Here is an 18314-nt window from a genome sequence, read left to right as displayed (position 1 = left end):
TTTTATAATTTTGAATGGGTATAACAGGAAGCTGGCATAGCCTCATTGCCGTATTTCTGTAGTTTTACGAATCTGTTCTACCTCCTTATTGTACCATGCAAGAATGTAAACTATTAGTCATAAATATTTTTTTTTGTTAAACTTTTGTTTATATTACTCAAAACATACGTTCCTAATAATAAATGGGGTTATAATATTTTTTTTAAACAAGTAGGCTCTGAAAGTATCGGTCTGACAGACCGGGGGGTTAGTAAACGTGTTACAATTTTTGACGCGCGTATACGAAGGTCAAGGTGAGAATACATAAAACGCTTTCTTGACTGAGTTCGATTTTGGCCCGACGCTCCTTTGTTCTTTTCCGAAGATGCTTGCCGATGACTGATTAAGCCAGCCAAATAAACGCTTTATGTATTCCCACTTTAAATAGTTGGAATGCACTAGAAAAGTTGAATTCGCTTATCAAGATATTTTGGATTCCTGGTCATCCCAACATTCTTAACAATGAAGCAGCGGATGAATTTGCAAAGGTACGAAACCGGGTGAATCGGTGAAGTAAATCACTCGTCCACCTTTATGCCATTTCTACCCTGTGGTGGACAAACATTACTACAGACGATGATGAGACTGAAACAAGCGAACATTTTCTGGTCCACTATCCAACACTCTTCAGTGTGAGACATTGGCTTATGTTTTCATACTCCGATATAGAATCAGCAGTTATTCATCAGCTAGCCAGAAGATTAACGTGACTAAAAACGACACATTAATATTTCGTGGTGGAGTACAAAATTATTCTATCTTCTTCTACTTAAGGTGGAAGAACAAAGGAAATGAACAAAGGAGCCTAGGGCCAAAATCGAAATAAGTCAACCTAAAACTCCTTTGTTCCTCTATGGTATGTTTTAAAAAAATTTGTTTGGACTAAAAATTATTCTCGTGTGAATTGGGCCAATCAATACAATTTGACGCGTTGCTTGAGAGCATTTGATTTAGATGAAGCGCAACGAATAATTGGTAACCGCATGTGTATGTCGCCATTTTGAAAAATGTAATAGAACTTTTAACGAGGAGGGTGTTTTTAATCGCGTTTCTTCTATTCGTGCTCGGAGTTTGGTTTGTGAAGTTTGGCTTTCGTGGATCCAAACATAGTATTTTTCACTCACGTTCGATTTAGTTATACACACACAGTTAAATATGGATCGTAAGTTTTTATAATAAATTTATTGTTAAACTTATCCTAAATTGTTTTTGATATCAAGGCTATGGTCAGGGTGGCGGAGGAGGTGGTGGTGGATACAATAATTTTTCTGTGCCTCCACCGAATTATCAAATGGGCTCCGACAGCGGTGGCAGCAGTGGACCATATAGCAAACCTCCTCCATCATACAATAAACCGGGAGGTAAATATAGATTTTGAATTACTTGAAAAAAATTTTACTCACAAAGTTATAATTTTAGGTTACGATTCCGGTAATCGTGGTGGCAATTCAGGTGGTGGATGGCAAGATCGCAGTGGCGGCGGCGGAGGATATGGGTATGTATTCCAACTAATTTTATTGTATTAAGAGTGGATAAACAAATGTATCCCAGGGCGAAAGTCTAAAATAAGGCAGGCTACAAATTGCAAATCCCTGAATGTATTACCTGCGTTGTGTATTTATAAAACTATTTTGCTTCTCAACTCGACGAGTGTAGCCATTTTGTCCAAATCATTCTTTTACAATTTACGGTCATATTTGCCATTAAGAGGACATGTTTTGCAGATTTTAAAATGAATTTGTTGTGTGAACACCGACACAATAGTTTTAAGCGTCGATACATGCGTTATGTTTAAAAACAACTGGTTTTTTCTCCTTGTTCAAGCTGCGGTTCATAGAAACATCAAATACGAGACAGAATTATGTTTCAATATTCTATACAAAAACTAGCATGAATGTGATCATCTTAATTTTGCAACATCAATTCGAGAAATTTTTAATATATTGTTTGAATAATGAGTTTACTTTATTATCAAAAATAACATTTTAAATTCAAAAATACAATTTTTAGGGGCCTTTATAATTCAATTAAATTTCTAGAACATTTTCAAATTTTAAAGAAGCTTGTTCCTTCCTATTGAAATAGAAAAGTAGTAGCTGACGTTTCGATGTTTGATGCTCACACATTTCGTATTTTTCCATTATATTTTTTGCATTTTCAGTTGCTTTTCTCTAACCTTTATGTAATTACCTGAATTTGCTTTCAGGTGCATTCACACATCTCCAAAAAAAAAACCTTAGAAAAAAAATAAATTTCGTTTACTTATACTCATACATTTGAGCATATAACGATTCCGTGCAGACGATTACCAAATTGATTTAGTGGTCGTAATATAATATTTTTCGCAAAATGGCTCTACGGAATTTTTATAAATAAGCCAACATAGGTATTAATATTTCCTCACATTTGTATGCAAACGGTAAAGATATGTTTCTGAATCTCTAAAAGAAGTTTAACACAAAATATACTTTAATTTGAACCAAAGTAGTTCTTTATTAGCGATAATTTTTCAGAGTAGACAATGCTAACATGCATTGGAGAGGCGTTTACGTATTCCATGTTTTAAGTCGCTTAAATTTACATGTGGGGTTTAACTTATAAAAATTGAGCAAATGGGCAATTAAAAATATTACGTTTTCAAAATAAAAACAATTTTATATCAAAGCCCAATTTGCCTGCCTTTTCACGATGACATGGCCCAATTAAATGGTCATCTGGGAGGAAACTACTCCACCCAAGCTTCTCTGCATAGTGATGGAAATTTACATCAAACCCATTATCAATCAAAATTTGTATTAATGTAAAAGTTCGATGAACAACTGGTTGAAAGGTTAGTAACATCACTTTATGTTATTTTAAAGGGTCAATTTGGAAAAGTTAGCCTTCAATTTTATTAATATACATAATATGCATCAAAGGAATCAAACTTCAAATAGCATGTCGTCGGCGTATTCAACCATATAATAACCTATACAAATATGTAAATATTTAGGGATTATGCTAAATTTACCAACCGAAGATGTTGTATTTTCTCGTTCAAAACATATAGCTCAAACTGGATGATATAATTTGATCATGGACGAAACTATTATAGGAAAGCAAATTTATTTAACAAGAAACAATTTGATGTTCCTTGGTATGTTTGTTTTTTTTTCTTATTTTACTTAAAAAAAGGACGTTCAACTGTAAAAATTCTATCATGTGTTAAGAAATGATGTTGATATTTTGGGTTATGTGTTAATGATTTCGATGCAACTTGGGTTAATATTGTAGCAGTACTACCAAAAACGAAAAAATACTAGGCAAAGTTGTGAATTCCGGGAAAAAGTTTGATTAATATAGTTATTTTCTTGGCTCTGCAAATTTGGTGATGCAAGTTTTTTTCTTACAGTTGAGAAGCAATAGTTGTGTCTTAATGATGGTGTAAATAAATGCATACATGTATTTTCTTAAATATTAATAAATTTCACGAGTATTTTGAAGATTTCTAAAATTCGGAATGTCAAATATTATATGCGTCGCACGCTCCACTTAAAACTGAATTGGTATGAAAAAGTGAAAGAGTGTATACGAAGGTTGTTTAATATGAAAATAATGGGAATAAAATGAAATATATATCATCTCAACAAACTACAATCAACAACATTATCCAGGAAAAAACTTTAGACTGATTTTCAATATTCTCTGGTGTGACACAGCGTTATTAAAAAAGTGGTACAAATCCTATTGATTGTGTTGTATACTACGAAGTGTGCAGCAAGTAATTTACTTCGTGAAAATGTTCTACGTTTTTGGTCTGACTTACCCAAACTGAAAATTACAGATTGTGAATCCACGATTAATTAATATTTTTGATTCTACAACAATATTGAAATATGATGAAACTGTTAAATGATGCGTAACTATTACCAATCCTATTCTAGAAATGGAGGCGGCAACAAGGACAGCTACAATAAAGGTAAAAACAAATTGCAAGCATTAAAGCAAATTGCTATGCAATAAAAACGAGTAATGTATAACAATTTGTAATTCAATTTATTTTTTTTTTATTTCTACTTAACACGACTAAGATCTTTTTCTATCATATACGTATATAGGTGAAATAAGAAAGTGTCTCCTGACAGCAAATTCATTTGAACCAATTTGAAAATGAGTTACACAGATTTTGTCCATTTATATAATCAAATAACGATTACCGAAAATAACTTAAGCAAATGCTTTTTTATTTCATCCATATATGTACAAAATATTATTTAAGATATACTGGACTGTTGTTTAAATGACCGATTTGGTTGGTGGGGACTGACATTTCTCAAGTGTCAAAAGAGAAATAATTTACAAACTATTTCTAAATTCCTGTGTACAATATGAACAAGTAATAAAATCGGTAACACATGAGTACTACAACTGGTCAATAAAGGTTTAAAAGGTCAATAAATTGCAGGCGTAATATATTCATAGAGGAAATAAAAAAACAATAACGTGTGTGTGTATGTGTGTAAAAAACATTTTAATACGAATGTCTGTAAATGGGATAAAATTCAATCAATTGATGGTTATACATATTTTCAAGAGTGTATAGTAGTATATTCTTTTGATTTTCGAAATATCGTAAATAAAGGATATATACTGAAAGCAAGTGTGTCACAGGTACAACTGTAAATTCCAGTCAGTAAATTGCAAAACTTTTCTATCCATTTGGTACAGAGTAAAAATGTTAAATTTTGGATATCTATGTATGAACATCGAACTATAAATGCATCTGCTTGAGTGTATCATAGTTTTCTTCAGTTGAACTGAGTGTAACATTGAGTGTAGATTGACATATTATTTCTTAATATATTTGTGTAATTGTATGCTAGACAAATATTAATGACTACGAACATTGCAGGTGGTAGCGGCGGATATGGAGGCGGCGCCGGTGGCGGCAGCGGCGGTGGTGACATGATAACGCAAGAGGACACCATCTTTGTGTCTGGCATGGACCCGTCAGCAACTGAGTTGGACATTGAAACTCACTTTGGGGCAATCGGTATCATTAAGGTAAACTGAACAGGAATATGCACATTTTTGAAAAGGTATTCATTTCTGTTTTTCCTTATTATTGGCAGAAAGATAAACGTACCATGAAACCAAAGATTTGGTTGTATCGTAACAAAGAAACTGGGGTGTCTAAGGGCGAAGCCACGGTTACTTACGATGACATAAACGCTGCTCAATCGGCCATTGCTTGGTTTGATGGTCGTGATTTTAACGGCTGCATTATTAAAGTTTCACTAGCACAGCGTCAAAATAATTGGAATAAAGGTGGTGGAGGCCGCGGAGGTGGCGGTGGTGGAGGTCGAGGCCGTGGAGGCGGTGGCGGCGGCTTCGGCGGTGGTGATCGTGACCGTGGAGGCAGTCGCTTTGATCGTGGTGGCGGCTCTGGCGATTACGACTCGGGTCGTGGCGGTGGAGGTGGCGACCGCGGTCCTGGTGGAGATCGAGGTGGTCGCCCCAGAATGGGTGGCCCTGGCGGTGGTGGCGGCGGTGGTGGCAACAACAATGTTGCTCCCCGCGAAGGCGATTGGAGATGTAGCAGCTGTAACAATACCAATTTCGCCTGGCGTAACGAATGTAATAGATGTAAAACACCCAAAGGCGATGACGATGGAGGTAACAACGCTGGTGGTGGTCGTGGAGGCGGTGGATACGGTGGTGGCGGCGGCGGAGGCGGTGGTTACAACAGAGATAACCGTGGCGGAGGAGGTGGCGGTTACGGTGGTGGAAACCGCTTCGGAGGCGGTCGCGGCGGCGGACCTGGGGGTGATCGAGGCGGTCGACGAGACTTTGGCGGAAATAGTGGAGGTGGAGGTCCCATGCGGGGAAATAGCCCTGGAAACAACCGATCTCGACCCTATTAAGTGGAACCCGAACAATAATGTATCGGTATTTTAAGTAATTACAACAAGATGAATAACGTCGTCATTCAACGCAATTCTTACCTTTTAAGATAATTTTGTATTGTCTCCAATTTTACAGTCTTTGTAAAAACACACTTCCATAATATCTGTCTTTGATTTAATATGTATGTATTGTAAAGTACATTCGTCCTAAAATTACCAAATTTGTATGTGGAGAGATGCAAAAATGATCGTGACAAAATTTAATTTTTATTTTTTAAATTAAGATCATGAATAAATATAAATATGTAGAAAAATAAATTCGATATTATGAATTTTATATTACTTGTTGGACTCTGTTCCATATATAAGAGTTGAAGTTTGCGTCACGTGTAAATTAATTTGTTATGAATTTAAAAGACATCTTCATCTCTCATTCTCTATACCGAGATACGTTGGTTATCCAGGAAAAGGCGGTTAGTGGAACTATGGCACAAAGTATTAATATCCTTAAAAGGAAACCCCGGAGATATTGAACATTTTCATGTTAAGCGAACTTAACTTGTATTTGCAAGGTTCAAGCGAATCAAATTTTTTAAAGTACATTACAGTTCAGAACAAATTTCAAGCGTTCATGAAAACCTACTTTTGTGGTATAGTTGCAATTGCCGTGCATTTATCACTCTTAAGAAGTAACATTGACAGTAATTTCGGGGCAGAAATCAAAAAGAGTTCGCAAAGTCGAATTCGATATCTAACTCATTTCTGGACCAACTACCAACTAATATGTCGAAAAAAGCTAGCGAAGATATCAGAAGATACCACTGAAAACACCTTCAATCGCAATCAATAAACGAAATGCTGGCTCTCGGTTGCTGGGAAGTATCTTTGCCTGTTTCATAAAGCTATCAAAGCTTTCTCCCCGTTTCTACTTCGTGTCTATGCGAGGCCAGATTTTCGGCTATGTTCAATATAAAAATATAGTATCGACAAAAATTGGATGTACGAAATTTCCTGCTACTGAATGCTACTAATATGGAAATTAATGCTGCATCCTTAATGAAATCCCATTGAAATAAGTTGTTATTTTTTAAGCAGCCAAAACGAGTGTAATTCGGCATCCTTAGTTTCATAGACACCAATCCTTAATGAGTGGTTGTTCTGCACTAATTTATTTGATAAATATATAGATATATACTAATTGTACACATGTCTATGCACCATGTCGTCATAAATCTTAGGAGGAGGCCATAAACTCGCATGTGACAAGCAAACATGCTGCACTTGCTTATTAGTCCGAGTAAAGATTACATCCCGTAATCTAACTCCCGTTACATCCCGTAATCTATTGTTTATTTCTAATGTCCCGAAGATTAGCTTACCAAATTTTCGTACCTTATTAAATATGATAAGCTTTAAAAAGATCCCTGTTTAACAAATATGTCTCATCTGCCCTAGGTTGCTCCTCTATCCTCTTTACTATAAAAAATGTTCACTCATCTGTAGACACTGTCAGTAGCAATTTTTTAATTTTTTGTTAGATGGTTCGCAATTCAGTAAACACTGTTCTAAACAGATCCGAAATCCCAATTCCATTACCAATGAAGGTTTCATGGACCCTTCGAAGAGGACCATCTAGGCGTAACCCACTCCTCCTAGTGGTGTAGGGCGTAGATATTATCACGCAATTTTGTTGACATTGTTTTTATTCTGCTGAGAAAACTATTTCATAGCAACATTGAATTCCTTATTAGATTGGTCTTAATATACACAATTTAAAGGCGAAGAAAAGCATATTATGATTTTGAAAACTCAATGCGTTGTTTCGATCATGGTGTGGCGAATACAAGGTACGATAAATTTGAAAATTTTTCAGAAAAAATACCTGTATAGGTACAATATTTATTGTAATAATTACAAGAAAAAAAAAAACAAGTAAAAAATCAGCTAAGTTTGGGCGGGGTGAACTTTTAATACCCTCCACCATTTGGAAAGAACTTGAAAGTTTTCAAAAAATAATAAATAAATAAAAAAAAAAACCCGTATGGGGGCTATACGAAGACGTGGACCTGTGGATCTTAATTCAACAATTCCGTTGAATTATGTTTCAATATACCGAATATCGGGAGGTACCGTTATATGAAACAATTTCGGTGAAAAAACTCTTAAAAGTGATGAAATTCTAAAATGTTTTGATAAAATTAAATCCAACGTTGTTGGCCCAATGGAATAGATCCCAGATTTTTTAAGATTCTTCTTCCTAGTTTAATACCATACCTAACTTTTTTTCAATAACATTATAACCACAAGCACTTTTTCAACAGTATGGAAACATGTCAAGATTGTTCCTGTTGACAAATCAAATCACGAATATCGCCCCATTGCAATATTGTGTTACCTCTCCAAAATTGTTCATAAACAAATTACTGACTATCTCCATCGTGAGTCTCTGCTAACTGACGCATAGTCTTGTTTCCGTACAGACCACAGCTGTATTACTGCTTTAATATATGTCTAGGAGTCAATTAGAAATGAGGTTGATGACAACAAGGTTTGTTTTCTGGTTCTCTTTGACCACTCGGAAGATTTCGATACAGTAGATCATCAAAATCTGTGTTTTAAACTCCGGAAATATTTGGTTTTTCTGCCTTATCAACAAAATTATTTTTTTCTTATCTCACCAATCGTTTACAATCACTATATTCCAGAACAAAAATATCCCGACCGCTGGTAGTGGATAAAGTAGTCCGTCAAAGTTCCATTATTAGGCCCTTACTTTTTTCATGTATTCCAATGATCATCCTACACAATTGGTTCACAGTCGAGTGCATATCAGAGGGCTGCAACGATACTCGGTTTCTTACATGATTTTTGTTGATGCAGTCGTTTGTTTTCATCGTTATCGTTTTCGTATCGTATCAGTTTGAATCACTTAACTCACAATCAAACATGAGTGCTTGCGAGCGTATGATGTGTTCAGCATCGTGAGTAGATCGAACACGCGAATTGGAATGAACAATCACAAGAGTTAATGTTTTCTTTCCATCGAGTTCGCTTAGCGTAATTATTTACTCAACTATTCAATCCAATTAGGGCAGAATATTGTGATAGTGCAACCGAAGGCGTTGCAAGTAGAAACTGGCAAACGAAAAGGTCCAAATTTTGTGTGGAAAGTCTTGGCCAATATTGTAAAATAAAATATATTTAAACAGTTTTTGTTTATTAAATATCTGTACAAAATATTTTGTACATACTTTTGAGTGCGGCTGAGGCGCTGGGAAAATCTAACCATTAACAAGTAAAAAAGCTGTAAGTTCAACCGGGCCGAAATTTTAATACCCTCCACCATTTGGTACAAATTTGGCCATTTCCAAAAAAAAAAAAATCCGTTAAAAATTCTGTTAAAATATTAAAAATACCGAATGCCTATATGACGACGTGGACCTGCATTGGCAACTTTTGTCATAAGTTAACACAATATTTAAATGCGAAACTTGAAGAAAAATCTGTTTATAATGTAGCTTAAATCATCAAAATACCGAATATAGAGGGTACCGTTATATGGGGGCTATACGAAGACGTGACACGAGTATTTCGAGGAGTTACAAACGGAATGACAAAATTAATATACCCTCCATAGTATGGTGGAGGTTATAAAAATAAATATTTCAAAATTGTCAGTTTCCCAGTGGTCCATCACATGTGTACAATTCAGTGTTCTTGTGCGCTGTCGCATACGATAATGTGTAGGGTAATAAAGGTCATAACGTACACCGACTCACACAGATATCGGTGCGCCAGTGGTAGCCAAGATCACTTGAACGTAGGGACTCGCAGCCATGTAGTGTTTCCTTTTAAATCTAATAATAGATAAGAATAATTGTGTGGCTGCGATTAGGTTAAGTTAGATAAGTTTTTGTAGCACTTAAGAAAAATATTTTTGAAATAAAATCAGAATTTAAATAACACCCTAGCAAAGCGCCCCCTACATTTGATTCTTCGAGCCGAATCGAGAATTGAATCAACAGCTAAACCATTCGGTTGACTTTCTCTTTTCGGTTAAACATTTGGTCCTTCGAGCCGGATACTAAGAATTAAATCAACAGCCAAACCATTCGGTTGACTTTCTCTTCTCACTTAAATAATATCGTTGACGTGTTTCTTTATTAAAAATAACGATTTTGATTTTTAGAAATACGTCAAAAAGTGCCTGTTTATTACATGTAAGTTCGTAAACAAATCACTCGTGGGAACACAGAGCTTCGATCAATTCATGTTTGCTCACAACTTTTTCATTTCGCTTGAGCAACTCGAATAAACACGTTACACCTAACCGACCCATTGAGATTGATTGTATCCATGGTACAATGAAAAGGTTAGGTTGTTGTAGCAGTTTTACATGTTCCGTTGTTTCTCTGACTATCCCGGTTCTTCCTCGATGTCCAGGTTTAGGAATTCTGCTACCTTTATGGGCTGTAGCCATAGATCCTCTGGACGGAGTTGGGTAGGTTTGGCTGGACAATTAAACAAGTGCAGCGTGTTGTGCGGGCCTGTATCGCACGCTGGGCAGGCGTTCCGCACATCCTCATCAATTCGTGTCCAATACGAATTGAGACGGCTGCACCATCCTGAACGTAGTTGGGCCAAAACTACCCTGGTTTGCCTAGGCAGCCGACGTTCTTCAGCTGCAATGGATGGGAGGTTAGGTAGAACTCCCAGCTGATTACAATTTTTTCTAAGTGTGCCCGACTTCTGCCAATTTTGTGTATGTATTTGTTGTTTTGAAAAATAAATACAAAATATTTTCAAAATCAATGATTGGAAGAAACTTAGATTGCGGGGCGCGCATTAATAATATTAACCGGATTTGCCATGAAATTGAAAGATTGAACACTTAGGATGATATTCTTGAAAGAACATCCAGGCATTTTATTCACTTTTCACGCTATTTCAAAGATTAAAATTTGCTAGATCCAACAGAGGAAGGACTACAATGCCACTGAGACGACGTAGTCTGGTCCCGGAGTGACAGCTTTATATCGACACCATACTCGTCCACATCACTTACTGGGCATCAGCAACGCATTTCCATCTTCGTAATATTATAGTAAAATACTGTTTTTTTATTTTTTTTAACTTTTTGTAACCTTTTGTGGTGTAAACTTTTTAACTTTTAATACATCAGAATTGAGCCGGATATGTACTATGTACTGTAATTTATAAGTCTTTGTCTTGTTGTGCAGGGGACACAAATTAAATTAAATTAAATAATGTCGCTAAAATCATCAAAATGTTGGTACCGTTATATGCACGAATACTTGAACCAACAGGGCCCATTTACGAACTCAACTTGCCTACTGGCAAAATACACATGTGTGCAAAAGTTGAGCCTTTCAGCTCAAATCGTTCCAAGATAGCATGATTACAACAGACAGACGGACATCGCTAAATTGACCTAGAATTTTACGCTGATAAAGAATATATATACTTTGTTGGATCTAACATGAGTATGGTGGAGTTACAGACCTAAACCTATGTCCACTTCCTGTCAGAATTATTCAATATTATATGCAACAAGTTTATTATTTGAAAATTTTTAATAGGGTTTAAAAGCGCGAAAAATGAACAAATTTAATGCCTGATTTTCCATGTGATCCAAACTGTTGAGTATTTCAATTCAATGGCAAAACTGGCTGTGTACGTTTCTTCTAATCATTGATTTTAAAAACCGTTGCCTTAGTCAGGCTCTAATTCAGATGTATACATGTTCGTGTTTGTTTATTTTTCTTTATTGGGAGCAGCACATCCCGGAATGCTTGCTCCGGATTCTTTTGGTCCGTGCCAGGATTGAGGAAAACCCCGGACCATGGTTCTGCACGGCTTGCCAAAACATCATCCACCACAGACCAGTCTCGGTGCGATGTAATATATGCGGAGGATGGGTGCATTTTAGGAATTGTTCCGGTTTAACCAGGTTGCGAGACTAGAGCGATGTTGCATTGTGCTGTACCAACATAGTTCCCAGTGAGCCCACGACCTCGTCGTCAACTTCTGAGTCGTCGTCGGAGTATAGGACTCCCCCGCAGTCTCCAGAACAGCAACCTTCACCGCAGCACCTAACGCCACATGTTGCTGTTCAAATTCCGGACAGTGCATCATTCTTGCAATTCAATTGCAAGGGACTCCGAGGTAAAATTGATGAGATAGTGGATTTTATGAATCGGAGGAATATTAAGATCGCAGCGGTGCAGGAAACCAAGCTCAATGAAAATTGTAGCTTACAACGTTGAAATAGTTACAACGTATTGAGGAAAGATCGCACCAGAAGTGGAAGCTGATGGTCTGGTCTCTAGTGACTCATACATGGAATGTATGTGGGTAGCAGTCAAGTGTGGAACTGCCGAGGCAAAGCAATTGCCGCCTAGTACTAGGGGATTTCAATGCCCACCATGAGTTGTGGCATTCCGTCCTAGGTAATGACCAGAAGGGATCAGCGTTGACAGAGCATATTGACTGCTTCACATTTTGCACGGTAAACGACGATGCCCCCACCCGAATAAGAAGATAGTGTCACAGTTCGCCAGATTTAACCATTGTGTCACCCGGTCTGATAAATGACGCGTCTTGGGAACCCGTCATTTCTCTTGGCTCAGACCATCTCCCGATAATCGTCTTCATTGATCATGTATGATCTAAAGGGAGGTCCTGCAATATAAGAGAGAGCGCCTAGATCATAAAGCCTATCAAGCGGGTCTTTATAGCATTCATACTTATGCAGTCGCTGAGGTAGTAAACAACGCCTAGATCATAAAGCCTATCAAGCGGGTCTTTATAGCATTCATACTTATGCAGTCGCTGAGGTAGTAAACAACACCTGTACTTACCACTAGAAAAACTTGTCGGCAACATCTGCGTTTCGAATCAAAATGTAGTCAAAAAACATTATACAGTATGTTAAAATTCCATTTTGTTTATTTGTAAAATTTAAAATTTTATTTATAAAATTCTTTAATTTCAATAACATAAATAGGTATTTAGGTGTGTATGTATTTCCATAAATAAGTTTTTCAGCGTCGTATAATATGCACACGGAAAATAATTATGGGTAAGTGGCTGATTTCAAAATGTCAGGACCATTATGTTGAATTACACAAAATGCAAGGTATACCATCTGAAAACGCCTATTAAGAAATAAATCGCGTAGTCCTTGTAGCTTTGTATTTTATGTTGACGAACTTAAAACAATGAACGGTTTTAGCACCAAATAAATGTTGGTTTTAGAGATATTGTTGTTTAGTTGTACAGTCGGAGACAGACTTTGTTTGACACATTTTGAAAGTCAGCCGGTATTGGAGGATAATATTATTATTTACAAGAGTATATTGTTTGTTTTGTATCAAATAAAATACATGTGTATATTAAGTCTTTTTGCAATTTACAATGGTAGATTTTTATATCTTAAATTATGTATTTGCCGTATTTATTGGAATAATAATAATCGATTTCTTTTTCAAAACTTCAGCGAAATGTTCATTCGTTGAGCTTGTAATTGGCTTTTTTAATAAAATAACAATCTCTCAGCCTTGAATCTCTTCTAATGAATTTGCAGTTGCAATTTTTCGCTAGAAACTGTGCACGAACACCTATAAAAATAGGTAGAGCAACATAAAAGAACATTTTCAGAATCAATATTCCAGCCAATCCTTAACGCACTTTAAAAATTTTGGTTGATCAATATATTACGGCATACCAGCCCTTGTAATTTGACTTCACAGTGCCCACCCTTGTGAGCATCAGTAAAAGTAGTGTAGTTTTAAAAACTGACCTAATTGTGTTCCATCCTACACATTTGCAGGGTGAACAATTTTTTAAATGCTAAATACTGCAACAATATTTTTTTAAAACAAAAGATATTTGGCAACTGTTCCCCATGCTCTTCTATATGTATATAAATACTTTGTTTAATAGCTTTCACAGTAACTAAAAAAAAATATTTATTTCTTTATTATTTTAAGTTGAGTGGCACAAAAAAGACATTGATCAACACTTATAAAAGACCCTGCTAAATTTAATGAAAGTAGTTCCATGTGATGTCATAATTTCTCATATTTATTGAAACAACTGAACTTCTCATCGAAAACATCTCGACTCCTTCACATTTCCTTCTTTACGTTGTTAGTTTAACGCATTGAATTAAATTGGTTTCTATTTCAATCAATTGTAAAAAACAACTAATTTGGCCATTTGTTTTTTTGTAATTTCTTTGATACCGAGGCATTTGTCTGTCATCAGTACTAATATAGTGACTTTAAAGATCCTCTTTTTCTTATTTATTTCAAATATGTCGCAGAAACGAAAATGCCATGTCAAAGCATCCGGAATAGGTGAAAATGCACAAAATATGTCATGATAAATCACCTGCACCGACGAGATATACGCTAATAGTTTCGAAGATGTGAACTTTTTGAATTTAGAAATCATTATTACGAGCGGCATTCAATTTGCCTATATTTTCGTGAGGCTGAAGTTATGCAGCGATATTTACCCTATCAAGGGCTTGGCTTTATGGTCCCCTGGCAGACTCTAAACGGCACACTTGCTCTTGCCCCAGGTCGACCTTGGCCAATGGTCTATGTCACTGCTAACCCATGTATATCGAGTTTTTAAAAGAATTGTCTTAAAATATTGTACGTGTGTGTGTAAATCTAACTATAAATAAATCCTATGTGTATATTTTCATGGTTGTATATATAGATATATGTATTTTGTATAATTTTTGTATATTGAGTACAATTATATTGTGTCGTAAAATATTTTAACAATTAACATTAATGGCAAAGTTGTGATGAGTATCGAACTAGATATTGACTGCTTAAGGTGTGTGTGTGGGTGTATGTGTGCTCCGAAAATTTATTTGTGAGAATCAATGAAAAATAAATACATCATATAAAATATAGTGCCCTATCCTTAATACGATATATCTCTATGTTATGTACACAATATTTACTTATTAATCAAAAAATATATGTATATGTTGGCCACAAATGGATCGAAGCATGATACAAGCATATACAAGATAGGACAGGTTGAAAACAGAGTCATGCTAATCCCAACAATCCTCACAACAAAAGTAACAATTTATTTTGTTTATATGACACTTTTTTAATTTAGGGCAAAATCACGAAAACGAAGGGAACATCAGGGGATTTTCATAATAACGGGTTCGTAATATTGTTATATTTCAAAACTAAAACAAGTATTCCCAAAAAAAAAAAAACGAATTTTAAACTGAATAGATCTTAAAACAAGTAAGCAAAGGCTACAGTCGAGCGGGGCCGACCGTTGAATACCCTACAACACTATAATAAACCATACAGTTTATATAGGCGAGATACTCGAAAGAATTCCACAAAATATTGTGACAAATAAAAAAGAAAACCATCAGGTTTCGTTCTCTAATTTTCGATTAATTGCAACTTAAACGAATTTCCTCATTTCCAATTTATTGGTAGATGTTGTACGTAAATGGTCTTCTTAGATCTGGAACCAATATTTCCCAAAGACCTATAATCTCTCAGAAGTGGCAAAAGATTAATATTTATTATTGGTTTTTGACTGAAACGCATCTATATGAGATACAGACATTTGACTATATTCTTCCACGAAATCAGCGTTAACGAAATAGTCAGAAGTGCTTCTTTCCTGTATTTGTGAATTCTACAAAGACACTGGAATGGACATTTTCGTATTTTGTCTACAAAAGTTGGCAAACTATTTCGCACATTGAATATTTTTGGATGGCCATCCAAAACTGCTTGGCTTTTGCAATGTCCGGTAACCCCAATTCAAATGTGCGTGAGGATCGGGCGATAATTACTACCTGCTGACAATTTTGCAGTTTTTTGGTCAATTTCAACCCCTAGATATATTGCGATCATCTCCAAAAAAGAATAGGCTTCAATTCTGACCCTCATCTTATACCCACGCAAAATTTCGTAAGGATCGGGTCATAAATGCGATCTGTATATGATATCCTGATATCCTAACTACTTAGTTTTGTTAGCTTTAGAAAGATATTTTTATGAGATTTTTTAGACGTTTTATGTTTCCTGCCAAGAGGCCATTCTGAATTAATGAGAACTGTCGAAATCAGTTCAGCCGTTCTCGACATATAAGAGATCTTTCAAGCATATCTTCTTTGATAGACATATATATCGCACATATTTTGCAATATATCCGATTTGATGGATGTTAACATCAATGTAAAGGTCAGAAGTAACCTTGTCATGGCTTCGTGATTTCGCCGGGATTTAAAATATTCCCGGTTTAATGAAAAGTGTTGAATTTTTTCAACACAAAAGATATGGTCTATTTTACCCGCTAAATATTATCCGATGACCACCGAAATTGGTAGGCTTCTTCCCCGCCCTAAATTCTAGCTACATACGAAATTCGATTGGTCTATAATTGCGACCTGTATAGCTGTTGCAAAATCCGATATTTTTTCAGTATTTGGTCCATTTCAACCCCTAAACATTTAGCAATCATCTCCAAAAGAAATAGGCTTCTATTCTGACCCTAACCCCACCTCCATTCTAAATTTCGTGAAGATCGGACCATAATTGCGACCTGTAGAGTGATTACAAATTAACATGGACAGACGGACAGACGGACGGACGGACATACATAGCTAGATCGACTCAGCTCGGCGAGCTAGGAAGATCCATATATACTTTCCTATATGGGAAACCAATATTTCGAGGTGTTACATAAATTCTGGCCCAATCAAACTTATAATACCCCCAACACATAGTGTTGTAGGGTATAAACATTAAAATTAAATTCCCATATTATTCGAAACAATACATTCACATACAAAAACTACGTATGTGTTCCAACAGAAGTACACCTTGTATTCAGCAGGTGATTACTAGACATTCCTTGTAACTGATTGTATCATGCGTCGAAGGACTTTTCTTATTCTGGGATAACACCTAAAAAAGTCAATATGAATTTTTGTTTAAATATTATATCTAAGGATAATAGGATGAAACAACAATTGTTTAAACAGTCAATTTAATAATAACAACAAATTGTCTTGAATCGACAGGTAACTAGCACAATGAATTTCAAATTCGAGAAGTTAGATAAGTTGTTGCCTATGCAAAAACGCACATTCATTACTTGCTCCTATCCTAGCGAGGAGCATGACCTATGACTTGGACCGTAGTAGGACATTGTGTCCAATGAAATTAAGTATTTAATTCCTTCGCCAGTGCAACGTTGGTGCCAAAGTTCGCCAATTGTTGTTGTGTTACATAACCGTAAATGGTATTGTTGTTATTATTTGGTTGTTGGAGAACCGCTGTTCCTGCAGTTGCTGCATTTGGCGAGCGTATGTCTTTCCTACGAAGGTCTATGTCCTCCAGATCTGTGATGACTGGTGATGTTTGTGCTGGCCCACTGTTTGTTGGAAAATTCTGCGAATGTGGCAATGCAGTGTTGGTGGGCGACGTCACATTTTGTACCGTTCCATTGTCAGGCATAGTGGTCATCTTGCTAAGTGCTTCTATGCATGTGTAACCATTTTGTGAGGTTGGTGGAGGTGGATGATGTATTTGAGGTTGAAACTGAAAAAAGAATTTTTTAAAAAAATAAGTTTTTTAACCAAATTTTTTGCAAATTGAAAATCATAACTGTTCCGGCGTAAAAATCGCTACAGATAAGTTGATAAAAAACACCACAAATCCCTATTGACTTAAACCAAAAACACTATGAAAAATTGCAAAAAAAAAAAAAAAAAATAAACAACGGAAATAATCAATCGTTAGAAAGAGGAAAAAATCATAAATATTTTAGAATTAAACTAATTTATTTGGAAATATTTTAATCTTTTTTACAACGGCTTTAACATAAAATAAACTAGGACTTAATCAAAAATTCTTCCCATAAAGAACAAATCTAGACCACACATGTACCTACGTTTCTCAGTTTATTTCCAAACTCATTTATTTTATTCCTATATACTATTTCATTTCAAGGCCCATATAAGGTCGGCCAGTAAGCCAATCTCTTAAATAAGTTTGCTATTAAAATACATAATTGTGATTCGAAATTTGAAGAAGTCAAATCACAATTCTGATAACTAATATACATTTTTTCAAAGCAGCCTTATTGTCAAACAGTGATGACAATAAATAATGTTACGTATAAATCGCTACAACCGGTACCTTAAAAAGCCAAAATCGCTGCTGTAGCGATTTTAAAAAGGAAATTGATACAACTCTTAAACAGTGGTTTTTATGAGCCAAAGAGTGGAAACCCACGCTGATTCAAACGATTTAGAGTTTTCCGGTTTAGCCAGGAGCTAAGATATGTATACCGTCATGGCCT

The 18314-nt window shown here is 35.7% G+C and overlaps 2 protein-coding genes across 5 annotated transcripts in view; one reads left to right on the top strand and one right to left on the bottom strand.

Annotated features, from left to right (window-relative positions):
* Positions 1-1043: 1043 nt before the first annotated feature.
* Positions 1044-6242, top strand: LOC101898630 (RNA-binding protein cabeza). 2 transcript variants are annotated; one of them, XM_005191503.4, is made up of 6 exons: positions 1044-1201; positions 1260-1400; positions 1459-1534; positions 3963-3997; positions 4931-5082; positions 5151-6242. In XM_005191503.4, exons 1-6 carry the CDS (start codon positions 1195-1197, stop codon positions 5940-5942), a joined length of 1203 nt encoding a protein of 400 aa, XP_005191560.2. In that variant the 5' UTR covers positions 1044-1194; the 3' UTR covers positions 5943-6242. The 2 variants fall into 2 exon arrangements, with proteins under 2 accessions (XP_005191560.2, XP_019895178.2); XM_020039619.2 differs by lacking the exon at positions 3963-3997.
* A 6621-nt stretch (positions 6243-12863) lies between these two features.
* Positions 12864-18314, bottom strand: part of LOC101898914 (cytokine receptor) — a 79924-nt gene continuing 74473 nt past the window's right edge. For all 3 annotated transcript variants that reach the window (XM_059127206.1, XM_059127207.1, XM_059127205.1), the window contains one exon: positions 12864-17551. In XM_059127206.1, coding sequence (XP_058983189.1) covers positions 17174-17551 — 378 coding nt within the window. In that variant the 3' untranslated portion in view covers positions 12864-17173. The remainder of the gene's footprint in view (positions 17552-18314) is intronic.

Source organism: Musca domestica, unplaced genomic scaffold (genome assembly GCF_030504385.1).
Source record: "Musca domestica strain aabys unplaced genomic scaffold, Musca_domestica.polishedcontigs.V.1.1 43, whole genome shotgun sequence".
Lineage (NCBI taxonomy): Eukaryota > Metazoa > Arthropoda > Insecta > Diptera > Muscidae > Musca > Musca domestica.
The sequence above is the reverse complement of the archived record's forward strand: the minus strand, read 5'-3'. Positions and strand labels throughout refer to the sequence as shown.